This window comes from Pestalotiopsis fici, assembly GCF_000516985.1.
Source record: "Pestalotiopsis fici W106-1 unplaced genomic scaffold PFICI_Scf_12, whole genome shotgun sequence".
Lineage (NCBI taxonomy): Eukaryota > Fungi > Ascomycota > Sordariomycetes > Amphisphaeriales > Sporocadaceae > Pestalotiopsis > Pestalotiopsis fici.
This window is the reverse complement of record NW_006917102.1, coordinates 1,473,416-1,495,440: the sequence shown is the minus strand read 5'-3', so window position 1 is coordinate 1,495,440 and position 22,025 is coordinate 1,473,416. Positions and strand designations below refer to the sequence as shown.

Here is a 22,025-nt window from a genome sequence, read left to right as displayed (position 1 = left end):
TATCATTTGCTCGGGTGTTCGTGTCGTGCGACCGAGATAATGGACGAGATACTGGAATGTCCTCTGACGAAAATGGCAGAGCACAACCATTTATGGATAAATGTGAGCACGCAAGATGAACAACCTCACCCATCTGCCTGCGCAGTGCAGCAGACAACAACAAGACTTGCAGTGCTGGGTTAGGTAAGAAGTCTACCTGGGTATAGGATTGTTCAGCCAGGGATGCCGAATCCGGTGCTGCCGATACCAAACTCATAATTCAATGGTTCAGGCTCTCTATTGGCCAGGCAGCATTCTCCGATCAAGACTCTCTCAGCCATCGTCTCACACCGGTCAAAACAAATGGCCATTGATGCGCATATCCATCCACCTTGATTAACAAGATGATATACATGGTCCGCAGGGGGCCTTTCGCATCATGAATCGGCTTTGACTCGGCATGAAAATGCCAGCTCCAAGGTCGATCTTTGTCTCCAGTTGGAGGGGCTGGGGGTCAGAAGGAAGAAGATCTAATCATCAGTCAGCACGATTCTGGGGTTTCGAGGCTGTCGACATACTCAAATGATCAACCCTGGAAAGACGTGGATCACAAGCTTTCTCCGGAGACCCCGACAAAGGACCAGGAATCCCGAACATATTGACATGCTTGTTCCGGAAATTCATCACTTTTGTGCTACTTTACCGACTGCCGCCCAATCTTTGGCTCAGAGCGAACCGGTGACGAATGACGCTTAACGTCGGGTTTTGAGAGCAAAAACGGCATTCCGCTTTGGGCGCAACCATTCTTTTATTTAGTTGGCATCGAACTCGTCGATTCCCTTGAAGGTGCGTGGCTAAGGAATATGGTAGGTGCGAGTCCGATGGCATGCCGCATGTCGACTCCCATCATTCCCGTGGCTTCGAATACATTTGGTGGAACATTGCAAGGTTCCATTGCACTTCGGTAGATGGAATGAAATGTATCGGTATGTCGTCGTATGTACTCTGTACATCATGGCAGAACATGGCATCTGGCAGTTGTCGTTAAGCCACGACTTTGGACCTTGGGGGAATGGAACGTCATTGATGCCTGAAGAAGGACTTCCGAAGCAAGTCATATTGATCTCATGCCAGTCTCGTTGCCATAATCGCAGCCTTGTTTTTCTTTTTCTTCTTTTTCTTCAGGCGCCCGGGTTCTCGTACCGTCTCTGGGCATTTGCCAGTCGACCTAGGGAAACCCTAATGGGTAAAGTCATTCTTTCCCCCAAGGCTTGACAAGTTTCTCTCAAATAGGGATTCCGACTTTGCACTCTCATCCTGAGGCACTGGATTCGTTTCTGATGGCATCTTCTGCATCCGGTCTTGTACAACTGTTGGTTTTGAGGACTTCCTGGACATATGGAGTTCTTTTGGATAGGAGGGCTGGATCTTGCTGTCTTGATATTACTCGTCTTTCTCCGTTTCAAGATTCCACCTTCTGTCGTGAGCCCAGCTTTGGATAGCGAAATCTTGGAGAGAAGCTTCTTCTGCCTTTCCGCTTATTTCTTTTCGATATTCACTCTTGCCACTTCTCTCCTGGCTACTGTGTCGCGTCATTTCATAATTGGCATGGACATTCGTCCCTGCTCTCATGATGGCAACATCAATAATAGACTTTCGTAGGCTAGGCACGCACACCTTTGACCCTCGACCGAACATCCACCAAGTTAGGTTTGTGAGCTATCAGGGATAAACCTTGGCTTCAAATCTTTCTGAATGCAATGTGCAATTCTCGGAAAATCCGGCCAGTGGAAATATGCAGGAACACGCCTTATGACAAAGCTTACATCATAAGGTGCCGAGATGAAGTGGTCTATGGTAAAAACGCTTACCTATCCGTATAAGCCGGGGTAAAAGCACTGCGAGTGCTATTCCAAGGGTCTGTTCGACCTTCATACCGGATCGCCATCTTCACCATGTGTGACCTTGTCACTATTCTCCTAGCTGATGATGAGCCCCAATCAGGATGCTTGAAAATCCATTCAATTTTCTTCTCTCCTTTGGTACTTTCAGTAACCTGCGCTCTTGAGCTGGAAAGGTCTTAGGTAATAGAATGAATATCTTCAATACTTGGATCTTCGCCACCACTGAGCATCATTTACGTGACTCAGTCTCGAGGCTGTATCTCATACCTAGTCATTCAAGGAAAGGGTGTGTACCATTGTTCATCTACCATCATAATGTTCTGTTTGCGGGCCTGAATGGAAACCTCGATAGGAGTCGGGCTGGGAGTAGCTGCAGCATTTTACATAAAGCAGGTAATCATCAGAGTCTCTTTGCAGGTACGAACGTGAAATGTAAGTGCTTAAGGCGTCAGGGGAGCAGCAAACTAGCTCGCTTTTGTTGCTTCAATGGCAGCAAGAGCGTGACGGTGAATGAAGTGGATTTAAGGTTGTTTTCACCAGGCCATACGCGTTGAGAGTGTCGAGAGTGGTCACTTTTGAGATAGTACCTCAATCCTCTTTCGCGATCTTCTCGAGGTACAGCGCGCAGGAATGATCTCGGTATTTCTCCTCAAGTCAGAATGAGCGCCGAAATGTGCTTGGCGGGCCACTGTTCTGTTGTATCGCCGCTTTACGTGCAGATTGATGCCTCCGATGCTAAAATTGGTACAAAACATACCAGACACCGAATCAGTCTTGAAAGTCCTTGGATTGCCACCACAAAAAAGGTTGAGTTGCCCGCTGACTTTGCGACCAAGCGGCTATCACCCAGAATCGGTAAATGTTGATATTCAACAATGACCTCCAAGGTCTTCTCGGAACCTAGAATTTTCAAAGTCGTTGAATATGCATAGATGTCGCACATACTAGCACCTTGAAAGGCCCTTTCCATCTTGGATGTCCGTCAACACCGACCTCTCTACCTTCCTTTTGAACAAACTCCAATTTGAAAAGTTCTTTCCTCGTTCTTAAGCTCTCCTTTCCACCTAGATTTTCCTTTGCTTTTCCACCTCTTTTGTCACTTTTTCACTTCCCATATCTTCTCCCCTTTTATCCACTCTTGCTCGCAAATGCACTCCTCCCTCTGTATATATGCTTCTCCCCTCTACACCATCATCCACCTTTGCCTCGTTTATCACATCTTTCATCTCTTTATCCTCTCCGCTTCCCTTATTTCATTTTATATCTCGCATTTTGCCCCATTTTAGTCTTACTTTCTTGGGGTTTTCTCCTTTCATTCACTATCTATCTTCCATATTACTTCCTTTCGTTACCATGACCGAAAATCACAATACCAACTGCTCGAAGCCTCCAAGCAAAGTAATGGCAGCAGTGCTCGAAGGAACCCTGCCATTGAAATATGTGACGAATTCAGCAGAAGATGGAGCCCTAAACAAAGCGGCGTCGATAGAGCTCAAGCGATTCTTAAAGAGGGCGCCGCCAATGCATAATAGTCGAGCTTTTATCGAAGAAAATCTTGCCCAATTTTCTCTTTCAAATTCTACTCTAGGCCCAGAAATTAGCGTAAAAAAAGAGAACAAAAAGTTTGGCATTACAGCTGTCGTGGAACTTGGTAGAGGGCACTTACCCATGGCTGGGGAACACAAGTCGAACATTCCACCTCATCCACCACAAGCCGAAGCACACCATGCAGTCCAAGAGCCGACACCTGCGCTGCCAGTCGCACTAGAAGCAATGCCACCAGAATCTTTATTCGGAGTGCTGCCTACCACCGCTCCCGACGACGTTGATGATACTTCGGGCTCGGCCTCTCCTGCGAGTTCGTCCTCATCGGGCGAATCTGGGACTTGGCCAGATGAGGCTTACCAAAATTCAAGTTCAGGGCCATTCAATGGACATATGGGACCTGCAAATGGTGAGTGCATTCCGACTTTTAACTCTGCCGATCTTTCTTAACAAGGTCAATAGGACAAGAAAAGGCCAACCCTCCTCGACGCAATAGCCCTTTGAGACCTGAGTTAGGTAACTTGAACCGCATGAGACGCATACGACGGACCAGCTCTCACGATTCAAGGAGATCGGGGTTAATACAATCGTCTCTAGAAACCATAGACGAAAGGTCGGAGATAACGGCCATGGTATCTAACCCTCCGTTGGTGGCGGCCAGGGCATCGACTGCAGATCCAGATGCACAGGGGATCTCAAAAACATCTTCCACTGGGGGGCATCACTCGACCATGAGCGCGCCGAATTCGACGACCGACCACTGCTCGCAGCCGGACTCCACAGAGGGTGAAATATTCCAAAAGACCGTCGACATGTCCACCAAGCTGGTAGTGAACACCAATCATACCCAAGGGACAACATTAACCTCGGAAACGTCTTTGATGGTTCGGGCCGAGACTGCGCCAGCGATAGAGCAGGGGGAGACAAATAGCATGGAGTTTGATAACTCTGGCAGAGGCAGACCACGCCGACTCTTCTTACCCCGAGTGTGCCGATTTCTCTATTATCAAGCAGCTGCGAATGCAAGGAATACGTGTAACAAGGTCAAGAGATTTTTCAGAAGAGACAAACCTAGATAAGTGAGCCGGGTCTCCTACATTACGGCTTCATGTCCTACTATAGATCTACCTATTTAGAAAGGCTTATCCGCCCTCCATAGTTTCTCATGATACTCAGTCAATTAATGAATCCTTTATCCATGACCTCATTCTATCTTGACGATAAGACATCTTGCGGTGTACCTTGGAACTACTTCGACCATGGCGACAAACCGCCAGGCCATATACGCAAAGATAGGAGTTTCACACCCAGCTCAGGCTAGTGTAGATATGTATGCGCGTGTACAACATTGACACAGTTCTCAACTCAACCATTCCATTGTGGACGGAATTCGCTCTCATTGCTCGACTTGACTCGGATATTCGGGATAGGGTCTAGTCGAAACTGCATTGGCCCATGTCACTAGACGCATGGAAAGCTCAAACACATGGCATTGTCGCGGCGTCTCGTGGCCATGGTATCACAGACTCGAACTTCTTTTTGTCCCACGATATCCCTTCAGCGAGAAATTTGTCGTATACGGTTTTGGCGATTACCAGGTTGGATATATCTTGTTGATTGGTCCACCTCGACCACGACTCTTCCGTGTCTATCGCTTGTAGGTGCGTTGCGTGGGCTGTTGTGCTCGAGACAGCATGCAATCCCACAGAATGCTGTCAGGCGAATAGTTGGCACAATCCATCTCGAAATGGCTGTATTGCCGTCGAGTCTTGTTATGCCGACCACCGGCCCCCTCTGCTACTAGAGGTAGAGTGGCTAGAGTACGCTTCTGACGAGGCAGATGCAGCGGCCATCTTTTCGGATTCCTCGTCGGCTAATCGGTCCTTCTCAGCCTGCTCTTCTGCCTCGAGCAAGAGCCGGTCCCAGCATTCCGAACACATTCCATCGTTCCAGAGGGTGACTGCGGGCACAGAATAGTTTCAAATGTCAGTCCAGCGAGATCTTTGTGTGTATGTGTGTGTTCATAGGGGTCCCGCCACTTCTTTGCCATACTAGTCGAAAATAGAAAACCGGAAAGAGAAAAAAAAAAAAAAGACTTGATCTCTCAGATCGGACGTCTTGGAAGAGTGCCAGGATCGAGACGTACCCAACTTGTCCTTTTCTCCGCCGGGTCCGAAGCAGGTCTTGAAAAGACCAGCGCATGTATCCACCTTCAACAAGCCCCAGCAGTCGCATCCTTTCCAGCGTTGATACAACTCTTTGCACATACTGGTGACGGATGGTGCATGAAACAAGGCGATAACTGGGTGGCTATAGCGGTGGCGTTTTCTTTTCGTTGGTTCTTTGCACGTGTTGTCATTGATCAGCCAACGGAGTCGTCGGTAGAAATGTAGCCCTTGACCTGTGTGAATATACCTCGCAAAAGTCCTACCAAATTTGTATTTTTCTTTCGAGTTTGTTCAATGATGAAAGATGCTTCGGAGCAGTGATATACTGGCTGTCTAGTAACAGCGCTGACGATATTTGCTCCTCGATCGAAGAGTTGACCTCAAGGCATGAGGAATAAAGATTGCACGGATGAATGATTTCCTTTCCTGGCTGGGCGACACAGAGATCTGAAATGACTTTGCAATGGCAACTCAGCCAACCTTGCTGCTCTCCTTTGCCAGTAATAAAATAAGTAGACGCCTGCCGAAGCAGGCGATGAGTGCCGCGTGTATGAGCTGTTCTTGGAGTGCAAAAAGAGTGAGTATAGAAGCAAAAGAAAGAGAAAGAAAAACAAATTTGATTAATTTGGTTCCCGAGAGGCCCAAAAGAACGGCAAAAGTCCCCGGTCGTGCAACATGAGTTGTTTAATTTTACTTTATTCTTATTTCATTATTTTTCCGCTCTTCAAAGTGCCTGGGAACTCGTTTATTTTTTTTTCCCTTGACCGGGGGTCAAGAATCAGGGTAGCGGGGTGAGAATTCGACTTGGTTTATAATAAAATTGAACATGATCTTGGTTTGGCATCTCGACCCATTTAGAGACGAATCTTATTTCGCTCACCCCCATAGCCGTACTACGTACCGATATTTGGAAATTGTCGACCAGAGGATATATCTCTCTTTCCCTCTTTCTTTCTCTCTTAAATGGGACGTGTGCTTGTATGCCTTTCTGGCGACCAGGGGGGTGTCTCTGGTCACTCACTGGTGTCCTCAGGCGGTCCCCATATTCATGTTCCCCACTATTGGTGGGCTTCTGGGCTCTACCTAAAAAAGAGTCCAAGGGAGAAATAAGAGGGAAAAATCCTGGCTTGTCCTGCAGAAAAAAACGGTTTAGGGGCTACCGACAGCCTTGGTTGGTTCGTCTCTCGGCCTGATAGGCTTCTGTCATCGAGATCGTCAGGGTCCCTCTTCTACCCTTTTTGTATATGTGTGTAAGTGCTTATATCCACCGACTTGGTTTTTTGCTTCTTCCAAGGAATTCTCGGGACTTCGTTCTGACGAAAGCTAGAAGACATTGAGCTCTTTTTTTTTTTTTTTTTTTTTTCGGTCCTTAACTCCCCTCTTGACTGACCCCCCAATCGCCCGGTCGGATTTTCTCCAAGGCACAATGCTCGGCCAGTAGCGCGTCCAAGCATGGAATCCCTCTCTCTTGTTCTGGACCGTCTGACCCGAGGCGGCTCATCGAGATCGCCAAAATTCTTCCATGTGCACACAAAAGTCTAGTTAATATATGTACCGTACCAAAGTACCCATTGTGTAATGGGAGTCAAAATGAGCACAGTCAATAATTCTTCAAACCTCCTAATTCCAGTCTGCCACAAGGACAACAACCGGCAAATAGAAAATAGATATCCGCAATCTTTTTCTTTTTCTTCTCGGTTTGGGCTTGAAAGGTGTATCCACCCGGACGGATACCTACCGTACAATCAATCAGCTTTTGACAGAAGCACAAACCAAGCCTGAACACAGTAAATGATCGACACACGACAATACTGTTAGACTTTTTGGAACACAGAATCGTATTAGCCTCTCGTCACTTTTCCAGGGAAATTTCAAAAAAGGCACCACCACCCTGCGGCTCTTTTGGCGAGCTGCATGCTATTCCTGGCTGGCTTCAAATGCTCTCCTTCTGGCACGGCAAGACACACACACGCGCGCCGCCGCCATTATGCACTGCACCGCCCAATATGCAGTCGAAGCAAGTCAGTGGCTGACTGACACCGGAATGCATCCGCGTGGGGTGACAGGTAATATTTCTTAAACTCCCCGAACCAATAGGTGGGTGGATAGGCAAATACCGTATAGAATCACGTCTCTTGGTTTTCTTTTTCTTTCCACCACGACAACGGTAGTTTGATGAAAGCGCAATCCTCTTGTTTTTGATCCCGAGTTCCAGCATTCCTCCCTCCCGTCCTGATTTTGTATCTCATATTGGATCATCCAAAGTATGCCTCGTTCTATAACACGCCGATGGGATACTGCGAGGGGATATTGCTAGTATTCGGCTTAATGACGGGCACCTCGACATAGTCTCTTGTCTCAACCGACTGGTTGGCAAAAGACGGCATCCTGCGCACGGGAAACTGCGTCGTTATGTACGCCGCCATGTTGAGCAGCTTGCCCTCTGTAAAGGGCAGGCCGAGGAGCTCCATGCCAATGGGGACGCCAATGGGCGCCGCCGCAGAGGGCGGCGAGAACCCCGCCGGCACCGTCACCACCGGGGACCCCGTCAGCGCCGCCAGGATGCCGTTGCGTCCGCTCTGCGAAGGCGCGCCGAGCTTGACCACTAGGTTCTTTTGCTCCGGGTAGATGAGCGCGTCCAGCTGGTGGTCCGAAAAGGTGCGCCGCAGCGCCGTGGTCAGGTTCTGGATGCCGAGCTGGGCCACGGCGTAGGATGCATTGCTCGTCGACGACGCAAACGCCGTCTTGACGTAGTTGTACTGGCTGGGGAGCACTAGAAACTTGCCGCTCGTGTAGAGCTCGTTGAACGAGGCTGGCGCCTGGCCGTCCAGGTTCGGCCCCGCCAAGTAGCCGTCCAGCTCTTGTCGGTACTCGGACGTCTGGACGTCCAGTCTCGCGGCAATAGCAGTAGCATTATATAGAGAATCCGTCACATTGACTAGCTCCGCGCCCGCCGCCTGGAGGAATTCCAGCATTTTGGCCATGGCCTCATTGACTGGCGTCGTCTCGTCTGAAGCCGTGTGATTCCAGAACCCGTCCAGCATCCCAAGGCGGAGTCCCTGTAAGCTATTGGCAGAGTAGGTCAGCTCCGCCGCGTAATCCTTGCCAATGGCCTCGGGCGGCGCCAATGCCGTGACGTTGTCGCGGCCGTCGAAGCCAATGCCCGCCATGACCGTCAGCGCAGTGGCCAAGTCCCGGACGTTGCGGGCAATGGCGCCGACCGCGTCCTGCGTATAGCTAATGGGGATGACGCCGGCCCGGGTGATGAGCCCGCGGGTCGGCCGCACGCTGACGAGACTGTTTGCGCTCGCGGGGCTGCGAAGCGAGTTGACCGTGTCCGTCCCCGTCCCAAACACGGCAAAGCTCGCGGCAATGGCGGCGCCGGTCCCGCCGCTGCTCCCGCCCGGCGTGCGGCCATGGTCGTACGGGTTGATGGTCTGGCCCCCCAGAGATGACACGGAGATGCCCTCCAGTGCGAGCTCGTGCAGATTCGCCTTGCCCAAGATAATCGCACCCTCGTCCCTGAACGCCTTGACCGTCGGCGCGTCCTGCGTGGGCCTGTTCCCGGCAAGGCCTAGATTGCCGCCCGTCGTGTTCATCCCCACGGCGTCATAGTTGTCCTTGAGCAGGATCGGGATGCAAAAGAGTCGTCCCGTCACGTTTCCCGCTGCCAGAGATTGGTCGAGCTCGTCGGCCCGAGATAGGGCCTCTGGGTTCAGACTAATCACGGCATTAATGGTTGGGTTGAATGTCTCGATTCTTGAGAGAAACGACGAGACCACGCCCCGACAGGTCGCGAGTCCCGTGAATAGGGCATTGTGCACGCCTTCAATGGTGGCTTCGCGGCCATCAAAGGAGTCGAGCTCGCCATGGACCATGCATGCCTGGAGAAGAAGAAGAAGAAGAAGCAATAATCCGCTGACTGTGCAACTCGTGAATGACAACGAGTGGCGCCCTGCCTCTCTGACATTCCGACTGAGAATCCTCATCTTGTCTCGCCTACAAGAACCATTTGCCTCTTGTCTGAAGCGAGAAGATGCGGTTGGTAAAAGTAAGCACTTACTTTTGGGCACTGGAATCTGTTGGCCCACAATCACTGTTATTTCCTAGACCCACGGAGAGGGAAGAATGCGGGGTATTGAAAGCAAACAAGCATGCCAGTTGATAGCTAACAGCGAGGTCTTATATAACCGCAACCTCTCTTCTTCTATCTTCCATCATGGTGGGGAGATAATCCAGTTTGGGTCACCACGATTCATCCATGTCATTGGGAAAATTTGGAGGTTAACGCATCGATTTCATATTGCTTATCAGCAGCGAATCTCCACCACTAGATATATACCTGGTCTAGTAAAAGCATGATGATATCATGGCCAAGGCGACCAATCGATTGAAAGCAGTATTTCGTGGTAGTGATCCGCGGATAAGTGACACCAAGTAGCCGATAGAACAGGGCGCCACTATTGATAATTCTGTGATATCTTCTCGGAAAGCCGCAAAGCTAAATGCTTCGACAATTTTGCCCGGTATTAGTCGATGCCGAATAGAATGGCAGGATTGCATCATGTGAAATGGTAGAATTGAAATTTCCATCTATATCCACGTTTTCTTTGTTTGCTTCTTTTTCTTGGTTCTTTCTCCATTTTATCGGAACGTGCCATCAAAGCATCCACATTCTGCGGCTAGCTCGGTATAAGCGATTTACATTCGGATGAGTTGCTAGAAAAGAGGGATTCTTTGCCTCGGGCTCCCATCTTTGGCGTCAAGGTTGGAAGGAAAAAGACTGTTACTGTTCTGCGTAAGGAGAGATAGTTTTCATCTTATTCTATGGCGCATCCTGGTGTGAAAATACGTTGGTGTCAAACTAGCATGCTTGAACAAAGTGTTTTCGCTTAGTCAGTCTATTTCTACACAAGGATGAAAAGTTCTTCGCCAATGAGGCTCTGCTCTGCGGCGTGGCGTATGCACATCATATTTGCAGCTGTCAGGGCACGCGTATATATAAATCCCACGCAGATCCCGAGACAACGCGGGATGTAGTGTGGGATGGGTGCTACAGCCTACGGACGGGCACCTGAGCACACCCTACCGGTGGTGGCTGGTCATTGTATTCTTGTATTTGCTGACAGCTTCGTGTGAACACTTGAATAGCTGGTAATATGTCGATATGAGACCCAAGGGTCTTTGAGCGAAGCAGTTGCAGCATTCGCAAGGCGCGTGGTTGACACGGAATGGCTTGCGTCTTGTGTGTCTGCACAAAATTTGTGCATGGGCGCTGATGGGGACCAGTCCCATTTCAACACGAGAGTCAAAACAATGCCAGACAGTAATGCTCTGGGCTATAATGTGGTGATGGGTGTTGGCATAACAAGGAAAAAGTCACCCGACGAAATGTAGTACCCGGGTCGTTCGATACCTCATGGACCGACCATCCGCAAAGTACCTGATCAACTCGGGCACTGAGCCGACGCGGTCATCAGCGGGATGCGGCTTTAGTACTACGTTTGTACATGGATTGGCAACTACCTTTGTTTCCTCGCAACTGTTCTATGACAGGCTTCTTACCTCTGCAGCCCTGTAGTGTACGTGACTCAATGTAACATCTGTAATTTCTCCCATTGGACAACCTAGATTGTATGATGGCCTCAATTCCATCATGTCCCGCCTCAAGGCGTGGGGGCGGGGAGTCGAAGTGGGATACGACCGAACTCGCAAGTACTTGGTATCCAATAACGACGATTCGTATGCGTAAAAGTAAATAAGCACAGGAATCTTTGGCAGTGGGTGGCTTTCCGGGTTCTTGGAAAGGGCCCGACAGCCGAGGATCGCACGGCAGGTCCGGTGTCATTGTGTCGGCCTCAAGGTTGAGTCTTTTTGATCCTGAATTTGTGGCAAAGCTGTTCAGAGAGCAAAATTCCAGAGGAAGTGCTCAATTGGGGCGGCAATCCACGGACTCATTTTCTTTGCCATGTCGGCTCCGTAGAGTCAATCACCTGCAGAAGCTGCCCGTGGACGAGTTAGTTTGGAACCTGGTGAGACCGATGCTTACAAACCCATGGTCGTCTGGATAGAAGCGAATTAGCAAACTCGGAGCTCGCGATGTGTCGATTTTGAAAATAATTTCCATGCCGTTTCCAGTCCCTGGCAGAGTCGTATCTGCACAGATTGCATGCATTCCCGTCATGCATGGCGGCTTGCGACGGCCGAGTATACGAAGTGAGCGAAAAGGCGGTTCTAGAATAAGCCACATGCCAGTAATGGCTTTAGTATACTGAGCCTCGTGTAGCAGTTAGTCAATTGCGTGGGGGCTCCTTCTATTGCAGTTCACAAGAGTACCAGTCAAATGTCTTCCATTCGCCATAGAATGAAGCTTCATGCCGTGGTATTGTTGAATGACATTATCGGAGTCTTGAGATGATTGGGAAATGTGTGCATCGGAAAGACTTTCGGCTTCGGAATGCCCCGCCGTCGATGATGCCGTTGTCATTTGGAGACGATCCCGTAACAGATTCCATTAGGGTATCAATTCTTGGAGACCAATTATGGCACGACAGAACCGGCTAGTGACTACTTAGACCAAGATATTATTGTGTCAAGCTGGCAGGCAATGCCTCTTTGCCTTGCATGAGTTATGGCGAGAATTTTACCAATTGCAGCAAGCCGGGCGAAAATTGCTGTATCCGAGATGCCAAGACTCGTCCTGGCTTCTGGTTCCAGGCACCGGTGAGTGACATCTCCATGTCAAAAAGACGAACCGGCAGGCGACTACAAGCGACCCCAGGGTTTGGACGGAAAAGCCAGAAAGCTGGGGAAGTTGGGTAAGACGTGGGGGTTCAGGTGGCGTCGATCACGCCCAGCCGCCTACGAAGTATACTAGGTAACGCACGACGGCGCAGGTGTAAAGTTGCAAGGTTCAAGATCGTTTATCGAGAAGGGGTTAGAATAAAAGAAGTCGCCCGTCTCCGTCCGCGTCCGAACCGCGTCTCTATATTGCCAAGTCCCGAGATGAAACTTGAAGACGGATTTCTCATGCCGGTTGCTGCTTCGATGAGTTGTTTGGCATTCTCAGTTGCCGCCTGTGGTATGGAGAGCATGGCTCTAGAACTTGCATGTGCTTCTTTTCCCTCTCGCGAATATGGCCTGTGGAGACAGCCTCCGTGTATGTCGTGCCTACACCGAATATGGCAAGCGAATGCAAATAAGCTTAGCCAAGCATTCGAGTAATATGAGTCTGGTGATATTGCCATATGCGAAGGAGTAGTGGCGTAGCATATGAAATGCAACTTTTCAGGTATACAAAAGACCACGTTGCCAAGGTTGTACGTACTGTGTATACTGCAACTGTGATGCCCCGGGCACACATAACGAACGCAGACGACTGAATGCTTGCGATCGGAGCGCCGCCGCCTTTAGTGTACCTACGTAACCTAGGTGAAATATGCGAAAACGTGGAGACAGGGAAACTGTCACGCGATCAGGAGCCATGCAGGTGCAGTGCATATGTGGGCGTTTTGTTGAGAAGTAAAACAAAGGACGGGAATCCGGCAGGGAATCTAAGCCCATGATTGCAAAAGGAAGTTCAGCCCGTTTCATGGCCCATCTTGTTGTTTTGTCCTGCCAAGGTCGCAAGCCGTCGGGATCAGATCGATGGTCCGATCCTATTTTCAGATGCAACATGTCTTGAAAGAGGTGGAAGGAGAAGCCATTATTGGAATATTGGTAATAAGGAGTGCTAGGCCAAGCTTTCAATTCGGCATTGCGGGTCGAGAGAGAGAGAGAGAGAGGAGGGGTCCATTTCAGCGATATATTCCGTCGAGCGGCAGCGGCAAGCGGTTGCGGTTTGTCGAACCCCGTCTACAGAGGAAGCGCTGGACAAGATGGAACCATGTCAGGTCACGCTGTCGTAAAAACGGACGTACACAGGTGGATACTCGCAGTTTCAAAGTAGACATCAGTCACCAAGAAAGCAACAAGCACATCTTGCCACGACCGCCTCGATGATTTGTGGATACGATTGATACTAATCCCATGTTTTGTCTGGTCTAGAATGGCGTCTTGCATTTGTCTTCTGCGTCTGTGTGAGGAGAGCGCCAGCGAGGTCGAGCGCAAGTTTCTACAAGGTATCAGTTGACATCGGCTTTTCGGGAAATTTAATCCCAATCACTGCAGACTTGTATAGGTACAGTTCTCGTAAAAGTTGGCAATGTCGACATGCATGGTCACGTAGGAATGGGGTCATAGCAACATCGTGACTTGCCAGTTGATTCATCTTTCGCTACAAGAACAAATCGAAAATGCGTGTAAAGTTATGTAGGTAGTCATGTACAGCCTGTACCTACCTACCTACCTACCTACCTACCTACCTACCTACCTACCTACCTACCTACCTACCTACCTACCTACCTACCTACCTACCTACCTACCTACCTACCTACCTACCTACCTACCTACCTACCTACCTACCTACCTACCTACCTACCTACGTATTTGGCACGTTTGCTCCATAGTACCCCGCAACCTTCCCCCCGAACGCGGGGCAATTAGGTTGGTTTTAGTGTGAGGGAAACACCTACGTACCTACACTACTCGGCGATTCTGGGGAGTCCCATCAGTGGTGGATCTTTTTTTTTTTCTAACACGTAGTTCCAGAAAGACCAAGAACAATCAATTGACAACCTGCCGAGTTCGCACCCCCCATGAAGTATACGAATGACACAAAGGTTCGACCTGGACTTGGACTATAGCTTGCCTGGCTGAAATACCCGACTACGACAATGGGGCTGTGCAGCTGTGCAGCTGGTTTCTCGATCGACAAGAGGTGTGGCGGTTTCTGACCACCAAAATCTGCCAGACTGGTTCAGCAGCACCTCTCGATCCAGTCCCTCGGAGAGGAGGCCTCGCCACCCTTGTCCATATACGTACTAACCTACGCCATATACGTACATTGAAGGATTTCCCAAAGACGAAAAGACCTGGAGAGGAGGGATGCAATCGAACAAAGAAGATGGTGGGTGTCGTGAAGAAGCAGACGCTGAAAGTAAGCAATTCACCTACCGATCGGCTCGGGGATACATGGCAATTGTCAATGGATAATCTCTTCCATATCCCACCCGAGGTTCAGGCTCGGCTGCATTCCATCATCAAAGAGAACTTCCCTTCATGGGTGGACGAGGCGAAAAGAATACCACCACCCCCTTTTTCTTTCCATATTCACCGCTTTCAGCTGAAAGATCCTACCTGCGAACCACAGTCCTCAACGCGTTCATCTCGACTGCTGCTGTGGTACAGTTGCAGCATGTCTCGGCTACCAAACTTGGTATGGCAGACCGATTCGACTGGACCACCGTAACGAGGCAGTCCTATATACAGACAATGTCATCGTCTGACGTGTTGTCATCGAGAACCATTGTTCGCAGCCGCATGACCGCCCGGTGATGTGCTCTGGTTCGCTGCTGTCGTTTTTGGCCCGCCCGCAGCATTACTGAGACCTGAAGTGCTTTGCAGCTAAGACCACGTTTCCCAGCATACATTGATACCCTCCAACGGCTACAACCGACTGTTGTCAGACAGTGGCGTATATACGTACAGCAGAGCTGATCGACTGACTGACTGACTGACTGGCTGACTGACTACTGATTGACTGACGGACTCACCTACTGGTGCATGCTGCAAAGTGCATACTCCATCTGTCCGTCTCATCCTTTTTCTCTTGCTGTTTGTCGTGTTTGAGCACTTGGCAAGGCAGGTCGGTTCTGTCGATTTTCAAATAACCACGAAATGATTATTTCCGCTGCATTAAACACATTTCTGTCAATGTAGGTACGGATACAAGGACCTATCTTGGCTAGGCCTGCCGCTTCGTTGGGCTAGAAACGTATCTGCTACCCCGAAAATACCATCTTGCTTACATACTTTAGCATGTCGCCGGGGCCTTGTACTATTTTCCATGATCATCGTCTGTGGCTCCAGGCTTGAGGCTAACCCCCACGTCGAGTGTCCCAGCTTCCAGGAATCCCTGCTGTTCAGACGACCGGGTTCCTTGGGGGCTACATGCAATCATCAAAGATACCTCAGATACTACACACTTCGCGTACTACAGTCCTAGGTCAGTTCAATATTTGCTGCTGACAATTCAATACACATGGCTGGACAACTATTATGCAGAAGTAACAATGGACATACCAGGCGAGATTTTCCTCTTTCTTTTTTCCCTTTCTCCCTTCCCCCCCTTTGCCTCACCATACCGTCTCGTGAACTTGCCTGCGCTTCCGCGGCGTTACCTTACGGGGTTCCACCCGCCCCTGTATACCATGCTCTTTCTTTTACTCTCTTTTCCCGACTTTCTCTCTCTTACCCGGTCTACTGGAGTCTTTCTCGACCTCCGGATCGCCCGCTACATGGTCGGCTGATCCCCCGAGCTTCCTCAAGCGTCACCGCTTTGGGCAGGTTGGGGCTATTTCGAGGGAAGAAAAGAAACTTGGGTCCCACACTCATACCTACCTAGTCTCATACATACATGCTAGGCGAGGCAGGTAGGCTATGTTATGGCTCCAGCTCCGACTGACTCCGTAGCCTACCTAGACTTACTGTAGGTAGGGCGATTTACTTAAAAGCAACAAGTTGCCCCTTTCCAGTTCAAGTTTCTCCTTGTCTACAGTCTTCATATCCTGATCGATCATCCCATTTCATCCCATCTCACCTCATCTCATAAGACTGATATAGCTTACGACGCTATATCACTTTCTCACCGCACCCTTGTTCTATGCTATTATCCTGTCAAGTTTCTCTTGCGGGCATAGATACTAGTGGTTGACTTGGCTCCTTCCATACCAAAAGCGGCACTGCCACCATCTGCTCTTATCATATTTGCCTGCCGGGTCATCTATTGCGTAGTGCCTCAGGTGCTACAGGTCGTCACGCGATACCCTACTCCTTCCAATATTTATACATATAATACATACCTACCTACCTAGTACCTACCTTGGGACGTCGTGTCTGTCCGCGTACACTAGTGAGCCACCGCATCCCACGACTGTGTCACCTGTCTCTGCTTCCGTACAATGGCACCTCACGTCGACGCTCCTTCGCCTGCTGGCAGCTACACCAACTGGCCCGGGAGTGTGCCCTCAAACTTGCGCCCTCTTGGTGCCTCTTCTACAAGACTAAGCTCTGTTACCAATACGGAATCGGCATCACCATTGAGTAGCTCTTTTGATAGTACGTCCCTGGACGAGAACTTCAGAATGGCCAAAACACTTGTTCCCGGCGTCTATGTCCCCACCGTCTGTTTCTTCGACCCCGAGACTGAAGATGTCGATACAAAGCAAGTAGCCCAACATGCTGTGCGCCTTGCCCGCGCGGGCGTGGCGGGCTTGGCCACCCAGGGCTCAAATGGCGAGGCTGTCCATCTTTCTCGCGAAGAGCGATGCCTCGTCACCTCGACCACAAGAAAGGCCCTCGATGCGGCGGGTTTCGAAACATTGCCAGTCATTGTGGGCTGTGGCGGCCAGAGCACACGTGAGGCCATCCAACTCTGTGTTGACGCTGCAAAAAATGGCGGCGACTATGCCCTCGTCCTACCTCCCTCCTATTACGCTGGGCTCTTTGCTCCGTCCTCAAAGACTATTCTCGAATATTTCAACGCTGTGGCAGACGCTTCCCCAGTGCCACTCATCATCTACAATTACCCGGGCGCCGTGAACGGCATGGATTTGTCATCTGATATCATTGTGCAGCTCTCTGAGCATCCCAACATTGTTGGCGTCAAGCTGACCTGCGGCAACACTGGAAAACTCAACCGAGTTGCTGCTGCCACGCGAAAGTTGACCAAGAACTATGATGCCAAAAAACCAGAGTTTTTGGTGTTGGCCGGTTCCGCAGACTTCAGCATCCAGTCACTCATTGCCGGCGGTCATGGTATCCTTGCAGGACTAGCAAACATTGCACCCAAGGCCTGTTTAAAGACCATTGAGCTTTTCGAGGCGGGCAAGTACGAAGAGGCACAAGATATGCAAGACACAGTATCACAGGGCGACTGGGTAGCCATCCAAAGCGGAGTGATTGGCGTCAAGTCGGGTATGCAGTCGTGGATGGGTTACGGCGGCTATGCACGTAGCCCGCTGCCAAAACCAACTGCCGAGCAGGCCAACGCCTGGAAGGAAGGCTTCCGGGATTTGGTGCTACTCGAGAAATCTCTGTAAGATGCTTTCCACGTGTTCATGTTCTTTAATGAGCGAGGGAGGAGGAGAGAAAAGCATCGCATGTCAAATGGTTGTGGGGGTCATATCAAAAGGTCAACCGACCAGGCGGTGAGAAGTAGCGACGGATTTGCATTTTATTTTGACCATTATCCATGTGTCAAAAAATCCACCATGACAAAAGGGTAGAGGTGTAGGGAACACAGGATGTCCCCGCAAAAGCTTCTTTTATTCCTTGTAGATTTAAGTAGCGCTGTTAGCTGGTAGGATTCAAATGAATGACTCTTTTTTTTTCAGTATGACTTGAGTCTTTAAGCATGATGTTCCTTTTTCTTGAGATAATTGAAGACTTTGTCACCTCCAAAACTTTTATGGCCCCTTTTTACTCTGTCAATCATGGGTTCTAGTGTACGAAGTAGGAATATGTCGAAAAGGCATATTGATATTGTCGCCCGGACATGAGAAGGAATGATCATGAGTTTCTCTTTCACTCCATCGAAACAATGGCTTGCCACGAAACTGACGTCGACAAATAATATCTTGACCTGCATCTCCAACGGGGAGCTCGAGCTCACCGAAATCTGGTTATTTGACAACAACAAAAGTAGATAGGGCGGTGAGTCGATATGGTCGGCCAATTTCCTGCGTGGTCCCAATTGTTCCGACTGGTACTCTTGCACAGCATCTCATGATCCCCAAGCATCACCATGTTTCTTTCCTCCAGTTTGGTAGATTCCACGCTTGACAGCAATTTTGGGGGAGGTGAGGTGATACAGTGCGCCCCAACATGGGCACTTGTCTGGCTTTCTACCCAGGCGGCCGATATTCTCGGAACGCAACGCTGGCTGGACCCCATTCCTCATGGGGGACTTGCACGTTGTGGTTCGGGTTATGCTTGAACGCAATCGCTTGGCTGTATGAAGGAGACCAGAAAAAAGGGCTTGACAAAGCAACTGTTCTCGGATTCCCATTCGATAGACACGTGGTCCAGACCACGGCTTTCAGGGCGTACACGGTCATGTAGTTTGCCTGGCGGGTAATTTCTCCGGTCTTGTGTCCCACGAAAACAACGTTTTTCTTTTTTGACTTTCATATGATCCTAGGCTCATCATTTCTCAGTCCGTGCCCGTGGTAAACAATTTGCTTTGGGATAAATTTGGAGGTTGCTGATACGCGGGTAAACGACAAGTGATGCATCGGAGACTGGTTTTCTCATCAGGAAAGCTCTATTGACTCTTGGAAAATCTCTGCCACTGCTGCTACTTCCCGTTGAGGGGCGATTCTGTACTTTGATCCTGTACCGTAGTCATTGTAGCTCGTTACACGCCTCGAAAAGACGGCCGTATCTAGAAATAGCTTTGTGATTGATTTTGCGTTGCTCACAAACCCAGAAAACTCCGTGAGGTTTTTCATTTCTTCACCGTCTGATTGATGCTTTCTCTGAACACGCACACGCAGCTTGAAGGAGAAGGTCCACTACGATTCTCAAGCATAAGATGAAATAGATACATGGCGCGTCTCTGCATGTTACTTTGGATCACAGAATACGAGAAAACGAAAAGCCATTGCCTGTTATGGTTGTTTCTTACTTCCTGTACTTAGTCCAACGTCTCGCAAAGGAGGCAGGAATCGCGGTAAAGGCGAAAGAGAGATCTCATAAAAGCCTCATGCCCTTACTCTTTTGCCAAGACATTTTTCTTCTCCCAGCAACATGATGATATTCCCATTTCTTCTGCTTTCAATCCCAGTAGTAATACTCCATCCTTTCTAGTACAAATCGCGGTATAGAATATGCACATATCCGAAACTCTCCTCTTCACGGCGCTTGCCAGTCTGCTGCCCGGCATTGTTTGCAGCCAGGCACCCGTGACTGTCACGGGGCTACACACAGGCATAGCTGATGACGGCGAGAGGCCTACGAGGTTCAATATTGAGTACTTGCAAGCACTGGGCGGTCCACAATGGTACTTGTCGGAGATGAAACCCCCTGCTTACTCAAAATCGTGTTGACTTTTCATTGTAGGGACTTGTACATATTAGGGCTGCGCGAAATGCAACAGCTTGGTCAAAATGAGTCAGATTCCTTTTTCCAGATTGCAGGTGAGTTATGATCTCTTTTGCCTCCCTTGAGTCTTGTGTCTATTTACCCAGTCAACCAAAGAGAGTGGCTGAAGAATTCGTCTCCTTTCAGGTATTCACGGCCGGCCCTTTACAGCATGGAATGGAGTCGGACAGGCCCCGGGGGCTCAAGAGACTGGATATTGCTTTCATAATGTATGCTGCTTCCATCTTAATAACCCCAATATTGGATCCGTCGGAGGAAATCCTCCCAGTCTCCCTTGCGTCAAATGGTAATAACTTATCACGCAGGAGGTACCGTTTATAACGTGGCATCGGCCCTACCTTGCCTTGTACGAGGTAAAGGTTTACCCTACTATTCCAATCATCTATAGACACTAATCATTGCCTCAGCAAATACTGGGCGGGAAAATACAACAGATAGCACGACGGTATACCGGGAGAGACGCGGCCCTTTACTTGTCCGCCGCGAATTCCTTCCGGATACCGTTTTGGGACTGGGCCACTGACTCGAATTTGCCGCCGGCAACGACATGGCCCGAGATCACGGTCAACACGCCCGAGGGTCAAGAAACCATTCCCAATCCGCTGTACAGCTTCGTTTGGCCCAGCGTGCCGCTCAACCACGACCCAGCGTGGTTTCCGACTACCGATGACCCCGTCTTCTGGAACAGCACGGGGACGCAACGACACTTGAATCCTAGCGGTAACTTGTCGCTGGTGGTGACGTCTCTACGGGACAAAGTGGTATGTTTGCTCCAAAAGTTCCACTCCCCGTCTAGGCCCGATTCTAAAAGGGGATCCTGAATTTCAATATAGTACAACGTCTTTGCCAAGACCAGGGACTTTGACGTCATGGCCTCGACAGCGAACCCTGGGCCAAGCTTTGAGGATCCTCATAACGATGTTCATAATGCCGCGGGCACCTTCATGTATAATCCCCTGTACTCGGCCTTTGATCCCATATTGTAAGCTGTAGTCTGACCTCCCCAAGAAATGCCCCCGTTCACACATGAACCTGACCCGCCTCCAGCTGGCTTCACCATGCCAATGTTGATCGGCTCTTTGCCCTCTGGCAAGCCATCAACTACAACTCAACATACCAGAGCAAACCCACAGACATTGGGTCCGGTACCTGGGCTCAGCCGGGGAGTACGCAAATGACGGCCGACTCCCCCTTGGCGCCCTTTTACCGGCCCGGCTACGGCGGCGGCGGTCCGCAGACGTTTCACACGGGCCGGACGACGGCCTCGCTCAAGACCTTTGGCTACACGTATCCCGAAATCAACGACTGGTCGACAAGTCCGGACCGCACGCGGCAGCTCGTCATTCGGCAGGTCAACTCGCTGTACGGGCCGAATCTGGTCACGCCGCCACCGCACGGGTCTGGAGGAGGTCCTCCATCTTCTCGTCATCGCCGCCATAGTACTGAGCGGGACAATGAAGCCAACTGGCCGCGACGGCAGCGGCAGCGGCAGCGGCAGTACTACGTCCAGATTGGAGTCGAGCGGTCCGAGCTCTCTCTCCCCTGCGAAGTTCAAGTCCTCCTGGGCAACGACACGGTCGCCGGGTCTGCAGCCATCATGGCCTTGCCGCCTGCGGGCTTGACCCATACAGAAATCCAGCTCAACCGGGAGATTAAGCGGTTCGCTCCATGTGTCGAAGACAAGACCGTGGTGCCGCTGCTCGAGCAGAGGCTTAGGGTGGAGATTAGAAAGGTAAGTCTGTTAACGCAACGCTCATGGAGAAGAACAAGGAACCCTAAACGTAGAGAAATTCTGACTGGTGAATTCAATTTGCAGCGAGACGGCACCCTCATCCCCACCGACTCGGTAGTAAGCCTGACGATCAACGTTGAGAGCGTTGACGTCGAGTTTTTAGACCTTGACGATGAGCTTCCAATCTACGGACCTAGCACAAAATATCCAAAACTCGGACGGCCCGCCGCGGGATATCCTTTGCCTCGGAGGCGAGATTACAGCATTTGAATTACAGCAGTCTTCTAACACTGGTAAAAGTGATTCGCACGCGTCTATCGTGGTAGACCGGGAGAGCATGAACTCATGCGCCTATACACATAGCATATAGATTGAGCTTGCTTTTTTGTTTTCGACAAACAATGCTGGTCATTCAATCGTTGCAGTCCTACGTGC

At 50.0% G+C, this 22,025-nt stretch overlaps 4 protein-coding genes across 4 annotated transcripts; 3 read left to right on the top strand and 1 right to left on the bottom strand.

Annotated features, from left to right (window-relative positions):
• Positions 1 to 3,236: 3,236 nt before the first annotated feature.
• PFICI_14197 (uncharacterized protein) lies at positions 3,237 to 3,878 on the top strand (the record flags this gene model as incomplete). The annotated part of the gene is made up of 1 exon (XM_007842778.1): positions 3,237 to 3,878. The coding sequence occupies one exon, from the start codon at positions 3,237 to 3,239 to the stop codon at positions 3,876 to 3,878; it is 642 nt and encodes a 213-aa protein (XP_007840969.1).
• A 3,994-nt stretch (positions 3,879 to 7,872) lies between these two features.
• Positions 7,873 to 9,474, bottom strand: PFICI_14196 (uncharacterized protein; the record flags this gene model as incomplete). Its single annotated transcript, XM_007842777.1, has 1 exon — positions 7,873 to 9,474. One exon carries the CDS (start codon positions 9,472 to 9,474, stop codon positions 7,873 to 7,875), a length of 1,602 nt encoding a protein of 533 aa, XP_007840968.1.
• A 7,182-nt stretch (positions 9,475 to 16,656) lies between these two features.
• PFICI_14195 (putative 4-hydroxy-2-oxoglutarate aldolase) lies at positions 16,657 to 17,796 on the top strand (the record flags this gene model as incomplete). The annotated part of the gene is made up of 1 exon (XM_007842776.1): positions 16,657 to 17,796. One exon carries the CDS (start codon positions 16,657 to 16,659, stop codon positions 17,794 to 17,796), a length of 1,140 nt encoding a protein of 379 aa, XP_007840967.1.
• Positions 17,797 to 19,584: 1,788 nt separating this feature from the next.
• On the top strand, positions 19,585 to 21,860 carry PFICI_14194 (uncharacterized protein; the record flags this gene model as incomplete). The annotated part of the gene is made up of 8 exons (XM_007842775.1): positions 19,585 to 19,757; positions 19,817 to 19,893; positions 19,985 to 20,067; positions 20,164 to 20,211; positions 20,266 to 20,619; positions 20,692 to 20,840; positions 20,906 to 21,590; positions 21,675 to 21,860. 8 exons carry the CDS (start codon positions 19,585 to 19,587, stop codon positions 21,858 to 21,860), a joined length of 1,755 nt encoding a protein of 584 aa, XP_007840966.1.
• Between the last annotated feature and the right edge of the window lie 165 nt (positions 21,861 to 22,025).